Consider the following 22,625-nt stretch of genomic DNA (forward strand, 5'->3'; position numbering starts at 1 on the left):
GGGGAACTAATATGTGCTTGAAATGTATTAATCAGCTAAACATCGTGACCACCACATTTGGTAATCAGGTCATAATATTTAGCCGGATGAGGGGAGGTGGATTGACCCAGGAGTCACAGAACAAAGTGTGCTCAGGCATATGGCAGAAAGAGAGGATGACATGGTCAAGGAATTTTTGAGAACCAAAGAGAAGCTCTGTGTGATAGATGATAAGATAGCAAAGAGGACAGAATATGATAGATTTTGTAAACACGTTCTTGATTTGAAAGCCTTTACTGTGGCTTAGCTGGTAGAGAATCCGCCTGTAATGTGGGAGACCTGGGTTCGATCCCCTGGTTGGGAAGACCCCCATGGAGAAGGGAAAGGCTACCCACTCCAGTATTCTGGCCTGGAGAATTCCATGGACTGTATAGTCCATGGGGTCACAGAGTCAGACACGACTGAGTGACTTTCACTCTCACTGAAAGACTGATCGGAAACCATAGAAGCGTTTAAACAAGACAATAGCACAATCACTCTGTTTACCAAGTACCCCTGGCTGCCAGGCGAGGTCTGGATTGCTGGGAGGAGTGTGTGTGTGTAGGGTTGCTGGGTAAATGTGATTTTAGGAGATGAGTCCTGGTGAGAGATGCAGGCAGGTTAGCTAGATTTAGGACAGTAAGGATGGAAAACCTGTGATGTATTGGATAACATACTAGAGACAACATGACGACAGGCTCCTGAAACCTTCGACTCACTGCAGGGGACTCGGCCCTCTGTTAGACCCCTCCTCCAGCTCCCCAGAAACAGATGAGTATGGTGGATGCCAACCAGGCCACGTGGCTCATGGCAATGTGACCTATGGCTGATAAATTTCAACTAGATTGGGAGGGATTAAGAATGAACTGTGAAAGTCTTATGGGAAGGCCATGCTTTTCTGTGAGTGTTGTGTCTCAGCCAATAGGCATGTCTCTTGAGAATTTCCTGGAAGCTGTGCTTAAGGAATCATTGGAAGAGATTTTGGGCTCCTATGGGGCATAAGACTTCTAAGCCAGAGAAGCCTCAATATCTGTGCAATGTGGAGTTCATCTCCAGGCATCTGAACTGCATTAACCTGAAGTAAAGGTTATCCCCAGACCGCAGTATAAAGCTGTTATCCTCATGAAGTGCTGTAAGGATGCCCATGGAGAGGAAAGCTGACAGGATGTGGTTCCTGTCCCATCCCACATACCTCCAAGGAGACCAGTGTCAATTGTCGATCTAAATGTTTAGTTGAACCTGACAAGAGTGCCCCCCACCCCACCGGGAGTAAAATTCCTGTTTATGGATATTCATGATTGAAAGACATGAGTGAGGGGCAGGGTGACTTGTGGGGTGACTCACAAGTTTCTGGTTTGAGCAGTCAGATGCGTGGAGGAGACTATGTTTTTTTTGTCTTGTTGTCTCCATTTATTGAAAAAAAGAACGCTTTCTTCACAGAGGGCATTGGGAGTATAGAGTCTTAGCCACTAGACCACCAAGGAAGTCCCAAATACATCTGTTTTAGATTTCTTGAAGCACCAACTACAGAATGTTTAGGAAGTTGATGTCATATAAACCAGCAGTTCTGTGCCTAGAGGAAAGAGTGGCAGTTACTTTGTTCAAAGAATTTAGTTTCCACATCCTGTGGCCAGTCCTAAAGGAAATCAACTCCGAATACCCACTGGAAGGACTGATGCTGAAGCTGAAGCTCCAGTACTTGGGCCACCTGATGTGAAGAGCTGATTCATTGGAAAAGACCCTGTTGCTGGAAAAGACTGAGGGCTGGAGGAGAAGGGGACAACAGAGGATGAGATGGTTAGATGGCATCACCCACTCAGTGGACGTGGATTTGAACAAATTTCAAGAGATACTGAAGGACCGGGGAGCGTGGCATGCTACAGTCCATAGGGTCGCAAAGAGTTGCACGTGACTTAGCGACTGAACAACAACATCACGAGGCAGCCCATGGAGAACAAATCCTACCGTGAGGCACTCGTGAAGCTCACTAGCATCATCCCTCTGGTATGGCTTCAAAAAGCAAAATTGACATCGCTAATCTGGGTAATTTTCTCAGTTCACTGCCAGACCCTGAGTCATAGTATCTCTGACCTTGCATCTGGAGGGCTGGACAAGAAGCCCACATATCTAATGTGTGTGTGGCCAGAGATCAAAATTCAGATCCCTGACTCCAAAGCTGGGACTCCCTGAGCATTTCCGCAAACAAGTAAAACCCCAAATAATGTAAACCTACTTAGTTAGGGGGCACGTGAGAACTAACAGGCAATGATGTCCATCCACCTTTCCAACAAAAATAGGACTTCCCGGAAGGCTCAGCACGGGAAGAATCTGCCTGCAATGCAGGAGACACAGGAAATGTGAGTTAGATCCTTGGGTTGGGAAGATCCCCTGGAGAAGGAAATGGCAACCCACTCCAGTGTTCTTCCCTGGGAAATCCCATGGACAGAGGAGCCCTGCAGGCTGTGGCCAAATGAGTCACAAAGAGTCAGAAACAACTGGATGGCTAAGCACCGACAAGTACCAACATTAACGCTGCAAGTGATTAAACCAATTCTGGTAGGCTGGGATCAGTTAGCAAGCATTCCTGAAGGTGAATGTAAGCAATTGCATAATTTTAAGCAGTTCAGTTTGGATTACACCAAAATTACAACCTGAAAATGAGGGTCATGAGAGTGACTGGCACAGAGAGAGTCAGCACGAAGACTATGCCTCGCTTAATCAACTTAAACTGGTGAGCAAAGTGATGGTTCAGTGGTAAAGAATCCACCTGCCAAATTCGATCCCTGAGTCAGGAAGATCTCCTGGAGAAGGAAATGGCAACCCACTCCAGTGTTCTTGCCTGGAAAATCCCATGGACAGAGGAGCCTGGCGAGCTATATAGTCCATGGAGTCGCAAAAGAGTTGCACATGACTTAGTGACTGAATGGCAACAAGCAGTGTTCAGTGATCGTAGACTGATGTGGACCTTCTCAATTCTCTATTAATGACAAAAATATTATGTGATCTACACATGCATGGATTTTTTTTTTATCAGATCTCACTACTGAGAAAAAAAGCTTTGGCTGGAGTGATAGTCCCTGGGATGTATTTGTATTTTAGTGACACTAGACTTTAAGATTTCATAAGGAAAATGTATCTATGTGTTGGCTCTTATATGTTTAATTGTTCCTCGTGGCTCAGACAGTAAAGAATCTACCTGTAATGCAGAAGCCCCGGGTTCGATCCCTGAGTCAGCAAGATCCCCTGGAGAAGGGAATGGCTACCCACTCCAGTATTCTTGCCTGGAGAATTCCACGGACAGAGGAGGCTGGTGGGCTACTGTCCATGGAGTTGCAAAGAGTCAGACATGACTGAGGGACTCACACTTTCACTTTCAAGCTTAACCGGAGAACTCCCTCTGGTACTCCGTATATCCAGGATGAGAAGAAGAAGTGGACTGCTTACTGCTTTCCTTTTTCCTCTCAGCTCCTGGAATGAGCCTATGAGTCCAATTTAAGGAACAAGAAAGGATAATGAAGAGCCACCTCTTAATTACACAATCAGTTCACATTTCTTCTAGGAATTCTTTGGTTCGTAGCTGCAATTTGAAGATGATCAGGCAGCCTGAGAGTATGACTGCAGTAACACCTCCGCCGCCCGCCCCCAGGCACTCCTGGACTTATATTGACGGTCCAGACCACTGACTCAGGCCACGCCTTTCTTAGCTGGATGATCTGAGTGGCATCGTGATTGTCTCCTTGTCTCTGAATTACATCTTAAAACCGCAAACCCCTTTCCTGAGCTTGGACATGTGCCAGTGTTGGGAGGCACCCTGCCGGCCTGTAGGCCTTGTAATTGCCCAGCCTGGAGACAGTGGCAGAGACATCAGTGGATTATTGGACAAGGAGTTGTTTTTTATATGTTTATTTGTCTATTTTTGACTGTGTTGGGTCTTAGTTGCGGCTGACGGGATCGTCTGACGTGTCCCGGGCTCAGTAGTAGCAATGAGCTGGCTTAGTTGCCCTGCAGCATGTAGAATCTTAGTTCCTTGGTCAGGGATCAAACCTGAGTCTCCTGCATTGCAAGGTGGATTCTTAACCCCTGGACCATCAGGGTAGCCCCTGGACAAGAGAATCTTGCAAGTCCACAACAAAAGTTCCTGGAGCAACACCCCACCCATCATATGGCAGGTGGCAGGACATGGCAGCAATCTTTGGTACTCCAGGGAAGAGGAGCTTAACATTTACAGGGGGAAATGAGATCACGCTGGCTCATCATTACCAGAGAGACCAGTGGCTGGGGCAAGAGGCAAGCACATAAACCGTTACTGATTAAGTGTATAATTAAGAGGATTGGATGGTCATATGAGTGAAGCAGAGACTGGTTGAGCAGGGAATGTGCAGAGAGCAAGGGAACAGCCATCTTGAGTGGCCTGACTATATAGCCAGTTAGGACTGTGTTCAGCGATAAGTAATGACACAAATAAGCCTGCCGGTTGTCACTTCGGGGTTGGATGGATGGCAGGGTGACTGCCTGAGAGCCATCAACGTCCCACACACCTTCTCTCTTCCATCCCACTCTGCCCTTTCATGCCCATTGAAAACCTCCTGTTGTGCCATCTTTTAGGAAAGAAGAAAGGGAAAAGAATAGGACAAAGGGCAAAGGATATGCGCTAGCTGAGTCGGTCTCATTTTCTTTAGATGACAATAGCTTTCCTGGAAACTTTACCCAAGGGATTTTCTTTTTTATCTCACTTAATAGAGTTAAGTCCTAAGGGCAACTCTAGGTCAAAAGGAGCCTGAGTAATCAAATATTTTCCAGATGAACATATCAGCATCTCCATGAAAAAAATGAGGGTCCTCCTATTATTAACAAGGTGAAAAGAATATTGGGCAGACAGTATGTATTAATAGTAGCTGATGCAATTAGATCCATTCACGTGGGCCAGTTACTTAATTGAGCACCATCTTTACAGTGTATTAAGAAAATGTGTCTCAGAGCCAATGGATTCATTGGAAATGTCATTGTCTAGAACATCACCGCTCAGGAGTATTTTCAAAGATAATGGGAATGCTCCATATCTGTCTTTTTCAACACAGTAGCCGCTGGCCATGTATGGCTGTTAAACACTTGAAATACGACTAGCGCGGCTGAGAAACTGAATTGTAAATTTCATTGAACTTTAATAAATAGTCACGCTGATTAGTGATCACTACATTGGACAACACACATCCAGAACGTTCTTGGTGAATATTTTGGTGTAGGCGAAGGGAAGAGAATAGAAAGAAAAATCATGGTTGTGGGGTTGGGGGGAGGGTCTGCCAGATGCCAGGAGAGGGTGAATGGCCTTGGAAATGAAAATCAAATGGAAAGTTGCTCACCTGTATGAAGACTTGGGAAGCCAAGTGAAGGCAGATTTAGTAGACTTCAAATGTTTCATTAGGCTGGTTCTCCCTACAGGTTCTAGAATGATCTATTACACGCTTATTACATAGATAGGGCTTCCCTGGTGCCTCAGTGGTTAAAGAACCCACATGCCAATACAGGAGATACAGGTTCGATCCCTGGATCCGGAAGATCCCCTGGAGTAGGAAATGGTACACACTTCAGTATACTTGCCTGGGAAATCCCATGAACAGAGGAACCTGGAGGGCTGCAGTCAATGGGGTTGCAAAGAGTCGGACACGACTAGGGGACTGAGCATGCATGTACAAATCACAGATAACATCACTGTGAATTCTACCCCCAAGGAGAGATGCCGTTCTCCCTGAATGTGAATAGATTATTCTCCCAGTTCTGCCACCCCTGGGTGTTCCACACATTGGCCTGGGTCAACAGAATAGGGCAGATCTGGCAAAAGTTGACTGAAACTACTCTTGTGCTTTTTATCATCTTTTTTTTTTTTTAACTCTGACTTTCAGTATGATTCCACTCAGTAGGTCTCCTTTATGAAATATTCTCCTTGTTATTTTACAAGACAACATAATCATATTTTTCTCCTTCTTTCCTGGATAATCCTACTTGTCTGGCTTCTCCCTTCTACCCTACCATAAATATCAGATTTTCTCAAGATTTACTTCTTCCTAAGTGGGCTCATTGACTTCCAAAGCTTTAAATGCCATCTCCTTTGGGAGACTGCAGCATGGACAGCCCTAGTGCCAACTGTCCTCAAATGCCAGATCTGTGTCAGTTGCTTATTGACCTCTCCTTGGTTGTCTTAAGAGCATCTCAGCCACACAAGGTTCAAAACGGAGCTGATGTTCTGCTCTCAGCTCTCCCTCCTGCAGTTCCGTTGTCTATTAGGCTGCATTGTTAGAGAACCCAGTCTTTCTCTCCCTCACCTGCCATGTATAATCTAGCAGCAAGTGCCATAGGCACCCCCATCAAAGGAGATCTCAGCCAGCTCTCCCTATCGGCATTGGCATCAGCCTTGTTGAAGCCTGCATCACCCTTTGCCTGGGCTCTGCAACACCCTCTCACTTTCCCCATCCTCACCGCTTCCCAACACACCAGAATCTCTCTCACCCAGTTGCCAAAATGTATTTGCAAACTGTAAATTATAACACATCACTCTCTTGCATAACACCTGTCTATGATTTCCCCTTCCTCTTAGAATAAAATCTAAATGCCTTACCAAGGATGAATACTTTGCTATGTTCTGATTCCTAAATATTTCTCCAACTTTATTGTTTTTTTTTTCCATTTTTCTTCCTCATTAGTCTTCAAATACACTGCCTTTTTTCCCCCCACTGCCTATAACATGCCAGCTCTTTCTTATTCTGAGAATTTTCATTCGTTTTTCCAGAACATTGACTGTCTAGCTCCTTCTCAGCCCATGGGTGTCAGAGAGCTGATTCCTCCAGTTAATAATGTTCTCTCTGCCATATATACCACCACCCTCTTTAATTCTTCCATTGCTCAAGTGTATTTGTTCCCACGTTGTTATTTGTTTTCTTCCCAGCAGACTGTAAGCCCCTAAGAGTGGAGCTGGTACAATACCTGGTGCACAAGAAAAAAGTTTTTGAATGGATGACCAAATTATTAGTTTAGAAAGAAGATAGTATTAAAAGCTTTAAAATTTTTTTGAATAAAGAGAAGTCATGTAAATGGCAAAACGTTTAAATACCGTTGGGCTTCCCTTGTAGCTCAGTTGGTAAAGAATCCGCCTGCAATGTGGGAGACCTGGGTTTGATCTCTGGGTGGGGAAGATCCTTTGGAGAAGGGAAAGGCTACCCACTCCAGTAATCTGGCCTGGAGAGCTCCATGGACTGTAGAGTCCATGGGATCACAGAGTCAGACACGACTGAGCGACTTTCACTTTTAAATCCCAATGCATTTTGACCATTGTCTGGGCAAGATGCCAACCTGACTATATGGAAGGGTGTGATAAATAAGCTAATAAATGAAAAACGATCTCCTATTTCCTTGCATGTAAATTATATATTAAATTACTTGTGGTGAGGAGCCATTTATTCATTCTCAATAATATCCTAAATCAAGAGCAGAGTGTCTTTTTCTGGCATAGAGATTAAATTATTCCATTTATGTGAAATGATGGTAATGCTTACTCACCCAGAGTCAGTAAGAAACATAAACATTTGAAAAGTCCAGAGCTTCATGAGATTGATACTAAAAGCTCTTTCTTGTCCTCCTCCTCCTCCTTCTTCTCACCACACGTTATCTACCTTCAAAGGTGCTTCCCTGGTGGCTCAGATCATAAAGAGTCTGCCTGCAATTCGAAAGACCTGGGTTCCATTCCTGGGTTGGGAAGATCCCCTAGAGAAGGAAATGGCAACCCACTCCAGTATTGTGGCCTGGAGAATCCCATGGATGGAGGAGCCTGGCAGGCTACAGTCCATGGGGTCACAAAGAATCAGACACGACTGAGCAGCTTTCACATACATACACATTAAAGGTGGATAACTTGTTCTGAGCTTCTAAAGTAGACTTCACTTTAAGTAGACTTTTGTTTTATTGGGGAAGTCAAGATGGAATCAGTTCCATAACTGTTACTTGAGTATGTAACTGTTACACAGATTTGCTAACTTCATTCCACTCTACAGGATGTAGATAAAACAGAGCCATCTAAGAGCTGTCTGTTGACTTTGAACAACCAGTTATTAACCAGATGACCTGCAAACATGTCCTGGATTCGGTTTATGATTGTCAGTTGGAATTTGTGGGAAAAAGATAAGAGAATTTTGTTGAAAAAAACCTCACTCTACAAGTGTTTTTGGAGGATCCCCTGTGTATAAGGCAGAGTACTTGGTACTCTGAAGACTACAGTAATTTATCAGAAGTGATTCCTTCTGTCAAAGAGTTCTGTCAGGTAACAGGTTTATCTGATACATAACTGCATATCACAAGGTGGAAGAAAAAAAGTTGCACTGTAGAGTTGAAAAATAAGATGGTGTAGAAATTCAGAGAAGATGAATTTCACTTGGGGATATTAGAAAAATCTTCCAGAGGCAGTCATTGCCCCTGTGCTTTGAAAATTCAGCAGGATCTGGTTGTATAGAGTAGATAACTATCTTGGCAAAGTCATGAAGTCAGGAAAACCCCAGAACTACATAGGGAAGGATGAGTGGATCAGAAAGTGTATGGAGGGGACAGGAAGTAAGGTTGGAGAAGCAGCTGGGGCTCTATTTTAGGAACCTAAGACACAGAAGGTTAGACTGGGTGAACTTCTTCCCATTAGCATTAGGGAGTCACATAGTCCTATATCTCAAAGCTATGTCGTGAGTAGAGTTGTTTTATAGGAAGCTGGGAGCCAGAACACTGGAGGAAGACATGATCTAAGGTTTCTCAAAGGTTTCTGATGATGATGCATGTACCTGCTAAGTTGCTCAGTCATGTCCGTCTCTTTGCACCCCTAGGGACTATAGCCCTCCAGGCTCCTCTGTCCATGGGGATTCTCCAGGCAAGAATACCAGAGTGGGTTGTCCTGCCCTCCTCCAGGGGATCTTCCTGACCCAGGGATTGAACCAGCATCTCTTACGTTGCCTGCATTGGCAGACGGGTTCTTTACTACAAGCGCCACCTGGGAAGCCCTCTGATGGTGATAGGAGTGCAGATTTCAGGGGTTGTTTCAACAGAATCTGGCAACTTCTTAGATGAGGCGAGTGAGAGAGATCGAAATATGATCCAAAACATTTTGAACTGGTTGACCAGCAGAGTTGGTCTGCTTGAACGGGTGAGCTACATAGAAAAATAGCTTTTAGAAAGAAAATTATGTCTCCAGGTCTCCAGGTAGCTTTTGGATGTTAGTAGAACACAATGTGTGAAATCCCAAGTGCGGAACTTAGGAGAGATTTAAGGGCTGGATCGCTGTGGTTAGCTAAAATCCTATGATTTGATGAATTTTTCAAGAGAAGATGATTAAGGCTGGACAGTCAGGGGATTCCTACATTGATCCGGTCAGGCAAAAAGTAGAGGAATAAATAGACAAGGGAGGAGTGTTGAAAGGATAAGGCAAGTTCAATGTCATGAAAACCAACTTAGGAGAGACTTTTTAAAAGGAAAGTACCCACGAATGTCAAATGTATACCTTACAACTATGCAGCTATTTAAAAAGACAGGGATTAAGAAAAGTCTCTTAGATGTCTCAAATTGATAGTCATTGTCTGTTGGCTTTTTAAGAGTTACACTCTATTTTTTAAAAAATCTTTATTTCCTTAGTGGCTGTGCTGGGTCTTTGTTGCTGCCCAGGCTTTCTCTAGTTGTGACGAGTAGGAGCTATTCTCGAGTTGGACTGTACCAGCTTCTCACTGTGCTGGCTTCTCTTGTTGCTGAGCTTGGACTCTGGAGCACAGGCTTAGTAGTTGTGGTGCTCAGCCTTAGGTGCACGTCGAATCTTCTCAGATCAGGGATAGAACCCGTGTCCCCTGCATTGGCAGGCGTATTCTTAACCCCTGGACCACCAGGGAAGTCTAGTAGTCATGGTTTATTTTCCATAATGAAAGGTATAGGCATTGTGACACGTGGAAAATGAGGAAACGCTGAAATTAAGGAAAACTGGAGTCAGGTTCTAATCCTGTATGGTTCTGTGATTTGAGGCAAAATTATTTAATCATGTATGGATATGAGAGTTGGACTATAAAGAAAGCTGAGAACTAAAGAATTGATGCTTTTGAACTGTGGTGATGGAGAAGACTCTTGAGAGTCCCTTGGACTGTAAGAGATCCAACCAGTCCATCCTAAAGGAGATCAGTCCTGGGTGTTCATAGGAAGGACTGATGTTGAAGCCGAAACTCCAATACTTTGGCCACCTGATACGAAGAGCTGACTCATTTGAAAAAACCCTTTTCAAAAGACCCTTCCCAAATGGTGGGAAAGATTGAAGGCGGGAGGAGAAGGGGATGACAGAGGATGAGATGGTTGGATAGCATCACCGACTCAATGGACCTGAGTTTGAGTAAACTCCAGGAGTTATTGATGGACAGGGAGGCCTGGCATGCTGCAGTCCATGGGGTCGCAGAGTTGGACATCACTGAGTGACTGAACTGAACTGAACTGAACTATTTAATCTCTCCAAGCCTTAGGTTCTTGACTATAAAATGGTGATAATGCTTGACTCAATGGGCTATGGTGAGATGCAGTTCAATAAATTAGTGTATGGACAAGAAATAGGCCTGTTAATCCAGGTCTCTCTCAAATTTTCCTCCCAGTTGCTTTTGATTCACTTCCAGATAGTCATGTGTTATGGGGAGCCATCACCTGCATTCATGGGTAGTTAGGTTCTATAAGTCTTAATAATTAATTGCAAGCAATTAAATATTGGCCACCAATCCCTCCTTGGGCAGACCTGAGTGTAGGAGGAGGCAGATGGAATATGTTTTGGGGATCCTGCCAGAGCGAATGGTCAAGGCAGAATGGTCTCAAGAGATCAGAGGGCCTGACCAGTTTGGATGATGATTTGATATGTCCCTGGAATGTAGGGCAGGGACCACCATGATTTTTCATTAGATTTTTTTTTTTTTTTTTTTTGCATTTTCACATTTGATTTTGCATTCCCTGGTGCTAGCAAAATGCTCTGTATATAATCATTAGGAAGAAGTTGCCAAACAAATAGCTGTTTTGTTTGTTTCTTTGGAGAGATCTGGCCATCCGATATGCACATCGAGGTAAAAAGAACAGAGCATTGATTGGAAAAAAGAGAAACGAACGTGGAAGATGGTGCAATCACGTGGGGTGTTGGTGGCCAGCGATTGGCCCGATGTATATGCCGGTGATTAACGGTCACAGATATCATGTTGCATCTACACCAAAGATAAACATCCCCAAACCAGGAACCAGTGACACAAACAAAAGGGGAAAAAAAATATGAGTCTAAGCCTGGTGCTGTTTTTAAGTTCTGTTCAACAATCGGAAGACACCATTACTTACACTTATATCTGTTGTTATTAGCAAACAGAGGGGCACAGGGAGAGAGGTGTACAATCCTGGATGCCATTTGTATGGAAGTTAACCTTCAGTTTTTATTTGGAAATAAGAGAGGGATCAAGAAATGTGGCAGGCAGTGGACCGGTCTGGGTATCAGGGTGTGCACAGTGAGGACAAGCAGGGGGACCCATCCTGGTGACGAAGCAAACGGGCCCTACTGTGTATCCAGAAAGGATGATCACCTTGCATTTTAATTTGTTCCAAGCTTTCTTTCTCTCCGGAGTCCATCTCTGATGCGACATTCAAGAGGACTGTGTTCAGCTAGAACTTGGGTGTGAAGTTCTTTTAAAGGCTCACATGCCAGATCGACTGTGGTTAAGGAGAGTGTGTTTGTTCGATAGGAAACGAGATTTCCCTGGTTGACATATGTCTCCTTTAAAGAGTGTGACTCACGGCCTGTGTACCCGTCTCCTCCTCTCGCCCCACCCCGTGACTGCCTCGCAGGCCATGGGATGTGTTCCTGCGGTCGCTGTGTTTGTGAGAAAGGATGGTTCGGGACGCTCTGCCAGCATCCGAGGAAGTGTAACCTGACAGAGGAACAGAGCAATAGTCTGTGTGAATCGGCAGATGGCATATTGTGCTCGGGAAAGGGTGAGTATCTGCTGGAGCTTGGACGGGTTCCCTGTTCTTCCGTGTGGTTTGTATTGTACAGCAGCATGGTCCGTACAGCCGGCTTATCCAGGCTGAATGGAAACCATGCTGTCCTCTGCTCCGACCAGACTTTGAGCTTGAATTTCTCCCATTCATACGATCATGGAAAGTATTATCAGAAGGAAAGTCTCAAATTTACCTGTATGCTGCTTTCTTTAGTCGTAAATGAATTAGCGATAAAAACATGTGTGTGCTAAGTGGCTTCAGTTGTGTCCAACTCTTTGCAAACCTATGGACTGTAGCCCGCCAGGCTCCTCTGTCCAGGGGATTGTCCAGGCAAGAATACTGGAGCGGGTTGCCATGCCCCCTCTCCAGGGGACCTTCCCGACCCAGGGATCGAACCCACGTCTCCCGTGTCTCCTGCATTGGCAGATGGGTTCTTTACCACTAGTGCCAACTAGACATGTGTAACCTAATATCCAAAAAAAAAAAAAAATGAAGCCTTCAAAGTGGTTACAGTCTTCAAGTTGATGGAATAGGAACAAATAAATTCAAGAAGAAAAGCAACCCCACCCAGTGCCCCTCCCCCACCCCCAAAGGGCACTTTTTTTTTTTTTTTTCTGAGTAGGGAAAGAATACTAATTAATAGACTGAGTTTTAGATTTTTTTTTGCAAAGTGAGGTTTTTTGTAATTGATTATTTTTAATTTTTATTGTTTTTGGCCACACATGGCACGTGAGATCTTAGTTCCCTGACCAGGAATTGAACCCATGCATTTGAAAGTGTGCAGCCCTAAGCACTGGACTGCCAGGGAAGTCCTGAATTTTAGGTAGCTTGATATTGACGTTTTTGTATAAATTTTCCAAGAGACTTTAAAATCCTGCTCTCGGTGCATGTGGGCCTATCTAAAGGCTGTCACATTCCTCTTTGCTATTGGCTAGGAAGCAAAGCTTCCTTGGTGGCTCAGACGGTAAAGAATCTGCCTGCAATGCAGGAGACCTGGGTTCAGTCCCTGAGTTCGGAAGATCCTCTGGAGGAGGGAATAGCAACCCACTCCAGGATTCTTGCCTGAAGAATCCTATGGACAGAGGAGCCTGGCGGGTCCATGAGGTCGCAGAGTCAGACACGATGGAGCGACTAAGCCTTGAGTGGCTGGAAAACACCTAGAAATTCTGGAAATGTGTGTGTTCTCACTGAATGTTCAAGAGCTGCTCTGCATGGAACTAGATGCCTGGGGGCTTCCCAGCTCACTAGGCTCCTTTCAGAATGGATGATCCCCACTTCCCAACGTGGAGCTGAAGCTGAAGCTGCATTTACCCTCAGACACCTACCCTGGGGACAGGATTAGCAGGTAAATACCTTTCTGAAGAAGACACAGGGAAGAAAGAGAATTGCCTAATAGCCAAGGAGGCGTCCTCAGAAGTAGAATAAATATTCTGATTAGAGTCATTACATTCTGAAGACAGAGACTCATTTTTTAAGCATCATTAATGTAGAAAAAATATATAAAAAAATAGATTGACTAAACATTAGCCCAAAGGAATTTCCTTAAAATGAAACAGGATGAGAAAATCTCTCTAGTTAACGCCTTTTCAAATTGTTTGCTTTGGGTGGTGGAAATCTATTCAGGTATCAATGAAGAGTTGAAAGCATATTTGTCTAAACTATCTGTTTGCCCTTCAACGGGTAGAGAGTTTTAAACCTGGAAGGAATGTAAAAGTGTGATCAGTATCAGGACCTCTTATAGCCTCAAGGATGTTCGTTTTGAGGTCCGTGTTAGTGATGAAGCTGGCATGCCTGGTTGGCAGTGGCTGGCTGTGGACTCCTCTGTTTCTTCCTGTTCTGGAAGAATCCTTGCTGAATTGTAGAGCAAAAAAGGCGTTACACATGAGATCATGGAATTGTATTCTGTCAGTGAACAGTGGGGATGCAGAAATTATCCTTGTCAGCATGGAGGAACCTGCACCCCAAGAACCACAAGAAAAGAATCATGAAACGGATTAAGGGTCTTCAACATGATGGCTGAGAAGAGACACCCCCTTCTGAGTTATTTAAACGGGGCCATCTCTTTCTGGATTCATCTCATGGACTTGCCATATTGCCGTGTACTTTACCCCCGAATTTGTACATGAAAACCCCTCACCCTGGCTTTCGCAAAGGAAATAAGTCTTTTTCTTTCTCCCGTGATGGGGCAGATGTGAGCAGAGGGTCCTGAGATCCCCAGGGCACAGCAGTTTAGCAGCCCAGACCCAGCTGAGTGTTTCCAGCAGAAAAACGAACCTGCAACACGGGCTTCCCTGGAGCTGGGAATAAAGCTGCCACCTCAGGAGACGATGAAGAAATAGCGTTTTATTTCTTTACAAATTGATAGCCAAGACAATAAATCACTCCATAGAAAAATTTAAAACAAGATACATTGTTGTGACCTTCATAACAGATGGAGGAGTTAGAACAGTAGTGAAGTCTGCCTGCTGGGATGTTGGGTTGCAGCATTTTGTCAGGCTTGATGGATGAAAAAGAAAGTCCGACTCTGTCAATGGAGCAGCAAACAGAGAGGTGCCTTGCCCTGACACACAATGGGCTTTTGTAAATAACTGGAGATGAACGCAGGGCCAGGTCTCCCCTAAACTTAGCTACCTTTGACGGATGCATGATACAATTCATAGGATGTTTGGGGATTTACTCCTCTGGATCCAAGAACACACACTAACCTTCTTGTAACTTCCACCTCGATATAGGTCATGCCCTCTAATATCCTTAAAGATGCTGTTGTGTGACAGTTCTTAATTGTGTGTCATTCAATGACCGCTTACACTCTTACATTGGTACTTGTCATCCAGATTAAGTCCATGGTACACCCCACCCCCACCCCGCCCCATCCCTCATCCCTGGCCCAACCCAGCCTGTTCTTCATGCCTGGAAAAGAGAAAGGGTGAAAAATCATGTTTCAAAAGCCACCCTTTGCTCTGTGTTCTGGTTGCCTCACTCAATGGCTGTCTGGACAGAATCTATAGGATGCACAAATCATTTTTGAAACTGCATGGAAGTCTTCCTCCCCCTCCCCCTGGGAGAAGCATCACAGATAGATGCAAGAGTAGACTGAATCAGATTGGAATCTTAGGTTAACTGATGTACTTCCATTTTCTCATCTTCGAAGGCAGAAGAGTTTCATTTCTTTCCCCTTCTTACATACTAAGGATGCTCTGAAGACAGATGAGAAAAGGTGGTTGATTGCTCAGGAATGGAAGCCAGTAAGCAGCACGGAAGGAAGATCAGAGCGCTCTTTAGGGTCCTTACACTAAGACAGACAATAAAGGAGTTAGGTGATGTGGTCATGAAGTTACTACCCTAGAGATCCTGCCAAGACGGGCCAGCTGCCTCCTTCAGCTGGACTGGGTCTCATGAGTGTAAGTGGGGCCCGACCAGTGGAGCTGAATAGTCGATCCCCTCTTGGCAGTCCTGTGGCCTCTGTTTGTCTGTGTCTGTCTGAGAATCCTTTGCCTAAGTGGTTCCCTTTCTACGCACGTGCAGTTTGAGCCCTGACTACTGATAAAAACAAGTCAGAGCACTCTACAACAAAGGCGTGGCTCTCAGAGGTCCTGATACCGGTCACACTGTGTTAGTATTACATGCTATGCTAATCCTAATTTTACAAGCAGAAAAAGTTCCTACCTCTGAGAGGCACAAATAGAAAGAACAACACAGCTGGGGAAAATGCTGACTGAGAAAAGCTACTTTTTCATCACATATACAAAAATCAATCCCCATTTTTCACTTGAAGTAGTTCAGTGTCTAGTAGACTTTTGGAACTGGAGTTTACTTGTCAAATGGTCCATCCAAGATACCATATTAACTTTAGCTGAGCTTAACCAGTTTTAGGAAAATACTTTGTTATAGCCTGAAGCTAAACATTCCAGAAGCAAGAGCAGTAATTAGAATAGTTTCAGGGCTAGGGGGTAAGTTTAAAAATGAAACGTGAGATCTTTTCATGAGTTGTGACAAAAAAGATATCCTAGGCATAATTGTGAATATCATGAACATAGAAAGTCATTTACTTCTGCTGCTTTGTAGAAATAATTTTGAAATGTAAAGGGGACAACTGTTTTACAAACAACTAAAAACAATCAGATTCTTCCAATAATCATGGAATTAAAGAATGAAATATGGTATTTTCTGAAGCAGTTACCATGAAAAGTCAATGAAATGCCCCAAGTCTTTTTTGTTTGCACTCAGATCGCTAACCATTTACTAAATGAGCTTATGGTAAACACTTCCATGCCTAGAAATTGGAAAGAAAGTTTTTAAAAGTACGACAAATACATTTCTAAAATAAGGTAACACCGTACCTGAATGAGACCAAGAAGAAGCCAGCATCCTTCACAGACTTTAGCCAGAAGGTCTCTGCTCATTGGTTCCTAAGCAACCACCAGGCTGTCAGTCACTCATCAGAACTGAAAATTGTCTAGAATTTGCTCAAGGAAATGCAAATCAACGAGACCCTCAGGAAAGTAAGACAAGACTATATGAAATTATGCTATGGTTAAGCAAAGACTTCACAAATGTAAACCCAGCTCTCAACTCATAACTAGTTCTGACTACTCCCTTACCTTCTTCTTTAGGAGCATGGCAAGGAATGTGGAAAGTTTAACTTGGCTCTTGGGGATTTTTGCAGCTAAAATACAGATAGTCATTTCCATGATATGAAATACCACAGAATGCTTAATGTGTGAGATGTGTTTATACGGATCCTTTCCGGATTCTGTGATGTCAGGAAATCCCTCTCCCTCAACCACTTGGCTCACTCAGTTTCTTAATTCATTTTTCAAGCACTGTGTTTCCTAGAAGCACTAATGACGGATTGCTGCTCATCTTCCAATATATTTTTTTTCTACTTCACCATCTCTTAAGGTGATTTTTGACCAGAACAATTTAGTGATAAGCATCTTTTAGTAAAAGGAAAACCATGTTTGGAAAAAATAATCCATCCAAGGAAATAAAAGGAAGGGTAAGTCCTTCTTAAGTGTTTTCTTTAAATTTTAAAGTTTTCTTTACTCTTGTTGTAGCCGAAATTTTGCCACATGAGGATCTCATAGCCCATCAGGTGAAAACATTTAGACTGAGAGACCCTCCTTTTGTGACACCATTTAACTCATACATTTTCTTTTAAATATATTTAAGTAACTAATAAAATTATTTCTGGGCAAACCAAAATGTTCTTCATAACCAAAGAGGAGGTTTTTAATTAATAACATTAATTAAATAATTAATTGAAAAGAGGAGAAATGAGTAAGTAATGCAAAAGATACTTTGACCAAGACCCTGAAAAGATGAACATTTTGAGTGATTAGAGCCTTTCTTGATTATGGCAACAAATTCTAAGAATGAGATCTGATAAGGCAAATATACATGAGTTACTGTGTATTTTTGGCACTTTAAAGAGCTACCCAATATGCAGGCGTGTCCCTATTTAAAGAAAATCCCGTAAACAAAAATCCAGAATTGTAAGCACAATAATTTAGTAGTTCTTTTCGTTATAAAATGCATCCCCACCTAATAGAACTTGCTATTCAATTCCTAAAAAAAAACAAAAAAACAAAGCACCTTTAAGGCACAATTGAATTCAGGAAGAAAAAAGAAAAAAGGAACATCTATTTTTGAACACCTTTTCTGAAGGCCATCCATAAGAATCAGCCACATTCTGCCCTCATTGACATTTCAACCAGGCGGACCATGGAACATTTGCTCAAGGCTAATTGCAACTGTCTAGATCTGTAATGAAGCCTTTCCTGGATAACCTTTATGAATTACAGTAAGTCAGGCTCCCCTCTGAGTGACTGGCTAGTCAATAAACTTCTCCCTTTGATAGGTTATTAAACATCCACTGTCGTTGCATTGATGATATTCTGTTCTCAACCGAAACCTTTAGTTAAGTGATGACGGCAAGTTGTGCCCTTTCTGATTCCAGGCTCCTGCCACTGTGGAAAGTGCCTTTGTTCTGCTGAAGAATGGTACATTTCAGGAGAATTCTGCGACTGTGATGACAGGGACTGCGACAAACATGATGGGCTCATTTGCACAGGTGCCGTATCAACCAACCCTAATCACTCTTTGTCATAGTCGGCAGTGGAGACCACACTCACTGTGCCCTGCCGCAGATGGCAGGGCAGGAGAGCCTCCTTGCAATCAAGACCTACTGTTCATTGAAAGTCACTACAGAAGGGGAGGGGCATTGATTCCCAAATCCAGAGGAATGCACAAGAATAAAGCCAAATTATATGGCTGTTGGGAAACTTCCACAAAGTAACCCCTCTCCCCTATTTACGCAGAAAAGAGAAAACAATGGTCTTGAGAACCATTTTACTTTGAGCCAGATGTAGGCAATGGAATATTACTTTAAACAGGTCCCAGGTGCCTCTTCCAAAGACCATTGGTTGATGTGTTGGTTGTGTGCGAGGAATGGGGTGTGTGTTGAGGGGATGGGAGCAATGAGAACACTTAGCAGTGTAATAGCTATTGCTTTCTCGAGTTATTGAATCCCGATAATCAGTTACGTCAATAAAATACATCCCCTTGAATAAGCTACAGGGAAAAGAGACATATATATCTGCTCTCCTTACTTCCAGTGGCAGGTAAAAGATGAAAGCTTCCATGTCATTAAGCTAGACCTTCACTTTCAGTCCACCCCTATGAAACAAGGCTCCTCTTCTGATTCCTCAGCTTACCTCATTCTATGTCAAGGGACTTGGTAGTTTTCCACATTTATTCATAAGTCAGACATAACTTGCTGTCTACAGGAAAACGAAATTATGACTTGGAAGCCACCTGGAGTGACACAGGATGGTCACTCTTAGATGCTACGCACAGGGTGGCATCAAGCAGCTGCCATTAATTGTGTGAAAAATTAGATTTCCCATAGCTGCTAAATGAGATAAGATGGTTACAGAATAGAATCAGAAAATTTGCAGAGGATGAATGAAATGGTCTTGCTGATGAACAGCTACAGTTTGGAATGACATATTTTATAATGTGGTGCCTTTCTATCATGATGATGACTGCCCTGTGTACTCTGCTGCAGGGAATGGGATCTGTAGCTGTGGAAACTGTGAATGCTGGGACGGATGGAATGGAAATGCCTGTGAAATCTGGCTCGGCACGGAATACCCTTAACGATTACGTGGCAGGGAACCGGGTTCTTTCTTCTCGGCCCTCAGAACGTATAAATGCAGAGGAAACCATGTATAATCACCACTACAACAGGTCGAACAAGACTATTGTATGTTTTTCTCTTTCTGAATGCCTGAATGAAATCTGGGTACCCATTAAAAATGAGTTAAGCAAATTCTGATGAAAATAGCATCAGAAAAAACTTTTCCTACCTTCATTTACATCAGTGGTTCTCAACAAGGGCAAACTTTACCACCCAGAAAACGCTTGACAATAATGTTTTCAGGTAATTTTGATGGTCACCCTGGGTGGCGTGGAAGGTATGTTAGGGGTGGATACCCAGTGGGTGGGCACCAGGGATGCTGTGAGCGTCCTCTGGGGCACAGGACAGCCCCCACAGCAAAGAATGACCTGACTTCACATGTCAAGGGTGCCTGAGCTGAGAAACATTGAATTACATGGTTGTTAGAAATGTACAACCCTATACAAGAAAGACCATATTTGTGTCTAAGGAAAAAATACAGCCTCACATAAATCCATTGACCATATTTTGCCAGGATTCCATATCACTCATCATTTCCATGGAGACATAGGGAATCCAGACACCCATAGGACAAGGGGCAGAAACTACATCATCAGTGCTTTTGAAAAAAAGAAATAAACCTGGTCATTTTAGCCATTAAAGTCATTTGTCTTATCCCCCTTTAGACTCACACAAAAACAGACTCTCTTAAAATGAAGGAAGATATTATGAAAAATGTACAATTCAACATTTTAAATAAATAGTGACATAACTTGCTTATATTCTGTGTCAGTATATATTTACCTACTGAGGATTAACTCCCCCAAATGAATTTTTATTCAGGGGTATCTATTTTCTATTTCTAGAACATTTTTTAATATTGGGCAGGGGTTACATGTATAAGAATTCTGATTTTTTACTGTTTAAACTACTCCATGGTAACTTGCCTTTTAAAAAGACAGCATATAGTTAGATGTATGATGGGCCTGAAATATACATTCACCTCCCTTAAAAACCATTTGTAAGGATACATTACTTATTGGAAAAGTAGGCTCATGCAAAGAAATCAAGAAATTATATTAAGATTAAAAGTCTCAAAAGCTCAGAGGGTTTAAAAAAAAAATCCAGAAATGCCTGAAATAGAAATTACAAGTATTCAGTCAATAATAAGAACAAAATGTTTATTTTCTTAATGGTGAAATTCTGCTCTGTATGAAATTCACATTGAATTATGAAAATGTACAATAATTCAGACTTCCCTTACATATTTACAGTTAAATCTACTTATACACATTAGTTAGGCAACCCTTAATTATTTAGAGCTAATAAAAACCCCACTTTTTTTTTTCTAAAGGTGATTTCTATCTTGTAAAATCCTAGAATAATGTAACAAAATCATTTCCATATTAAGATGAAAAGTTTTACTTGGAAATTTTCCTTGATGATGTAAATATTCTAGAGTTGTGGCTTGGACTTTTCTAAGTCACATCACCAAAAATAAGGAAAATATGCATCTGCTGAGTTACTGAAAATTTTAATATTGAAAATTATTTAAGATAAAATTTAACTGATGCTGATTTTGATAGTACTAATAGTGTTCTCGTACTTTAAGAGATTTATAAAATTGTCATTTCTATCCTGAGATTAAGGAGTGCAACCATGTGATTGTATCTCTAGTCTCAAGTTATCAATCAATATATCAGTTTTTGTAAATGAGGGAAATAGGAGCTGTGAAGAAACAATACAAATTATACTCTTTCCTCTTCTCTATCTAAACACTTTAACCCTCAAACAAAGCTGTTATTGTTCAGTTGCAGTTCTGATGCCTTATGTGATGCTGCACAGACACTGAACTTCATTACCTTATCCAGCCATCATAATTTGCACAAAAGACCTTCAGGTTCCTTTCTTGTAGAACTTTGGTTTCTATAAAGGACCAGATGGTAAATAGTTTAGACTTTGTGGGTCACATACATCTCTGTTACAAATTCTTGTTTGTTTTCATTTAATATTTTAAAGCTGAAAAAACAAATCATTCTGAGCTCCTGGACTGTAAGAAACATTGGGAGATGGATTTGGCTTGTACCCAAGCAGGAGTTTGCCAGCCTCTGCTCTACTGAAACTGCTCTTAGCTTCCTCTCTTGTCGCATAACCCTCGATGTGTCTTCTTTTTCTTATCATTCTCTACATCTCTTACCCCTTTTCATTAACAGCACCTACAACGAAAGTGCTGTTCTTTTATTTTCATTTAACAAAAATGTCCTTGGCATTCATTTTTTTTAAGAAAAAGTTAAAATATGGAGATATTAGTGTATTATAAAGTTCAAAATGTGATTGGTCCAAATTTTTTGACAAAGCTGAAAATATAATTCAGCTCTATTCTGGGGTTCATTTAGCTCAGAATTATTGAACCAAAAGGAAATTATGGCATTAAGTCACATGGTACCTACACGCTAATGAATATTTTTCTTCTAAAACAAAAATATTTTCATTTTACCACTTTCTGTCTGCTGCAACAGTTCTTGTGTGTGTTTATGTATGATTTTGGGTATCTAGCAATGCAGACATCAATAGATCTATGAAGAAGTGATTTAACTTACATGTTTAAGTTGGAGAAAAATAAACATAGTTACGTACAAGACATAAATTTCTACCCTTCTTAGATGTGATTTTGTATTTTGATTTTTGATTCCATTGCTTAGATAGAAACTCCCTCTTCAAAAAAAAAAAAAAAAAAATGGCAGGGCAAGAATAAACTTATAACAGTTGGAGGGAAATTTCATTGGCTTATTCAAGTTGGTCAGTAGTTATAGTGGAAATACGTCAATTGGGAAGGATACATGTTTGCCAATGGTGTTAGCACCAACCCAGTTTGCTTGGCAAACCATCACTGAGGAGTTCCTCCATAAAGGACTTTTGAATAAGAGTCTACAAACATCCTGAGACCTAGGAGAATCACCCTGGACTCTGAGCCAATCTGGATTCTCACCATGCATTGGAAGGAATGGCCTCCACCACCTCAAATGCAAACACAACATGGGGATTAGACCAAATGAGAGAGAAAACCAAGAGAAAACAAAAACAAGACATAACTCAACCTTTGCAGACTCACTATCAAAGATGTTGAAACCCCACTCAGTATTGAGTCAACAGGCCACTTTGTAAGCAAACAAAGCTACTCTAAAAAGTGTATTTTACTCCAGAGTAACACAGTTCACATCTGGAGTCTGAGATGTCTGCTTAGCTCAACAGCTATCCCTGGATATAGTCTCCTTCTAAAATGTTCATACTCCCTCTAATATTAGGGAGATAACTTTAAATGAAGTGGTACATGTTTATCTTTTAAGTCGAAATGTATTTTTTTCTTGTATTTTAAAAAAGAGCCAAATCTAGTATTGGTCATCCTGAA

At 42.2% G+C, this 22,625-nt stretch overlaps 1 protein-coding gene across 1 annotated transcript in view; it reads left to right on the top strand.

Moving 5' to 3' along the window:
* ITGBL1 (integrin subunit beta like 1) overlaps positions 1 to 21,962 on the top strand; it is a 235,631-nt gene extending 213,669 nt beyond the window's left edge. Inside the window, 3 exon segments of the mRNA XM_027557924.1 lie at positions 11,884 to 12,030; positions 17,996 to 18,109; positions 19,106 to 21,962. Coding sequence (XP_027413725.1) covers positions 11,884 to 12,030; positions 17,996 to 18,109; positions 19,106 to 19,197 — 353 coding nt within the window. The 3' untranslated portion in view covers positions 19,198 to 21,962.
* The last annotated feature ends 663 nt before the right edge of the window (positions 21,963 to 22,625 follow it).

This window comes from Bos indicus x Bos taurus, chromosome 12, assembly GCF_003369695.1.
Source record: "Bos indicus x Bos taurus breed Angus x Brahman F1 hybrid chromosome 12, Bos_hybrid_MaternalHap_v2.0, whole genome shotgun sequence".
In the NCBI taxonomy this organism is placed as follows: domain Eukaryota; kingdom Metazoa; phylum Chordata; class Mammalia; order Artiodactyla; family Bovidae; genus Bos; species Bos indicus x Bos taurus.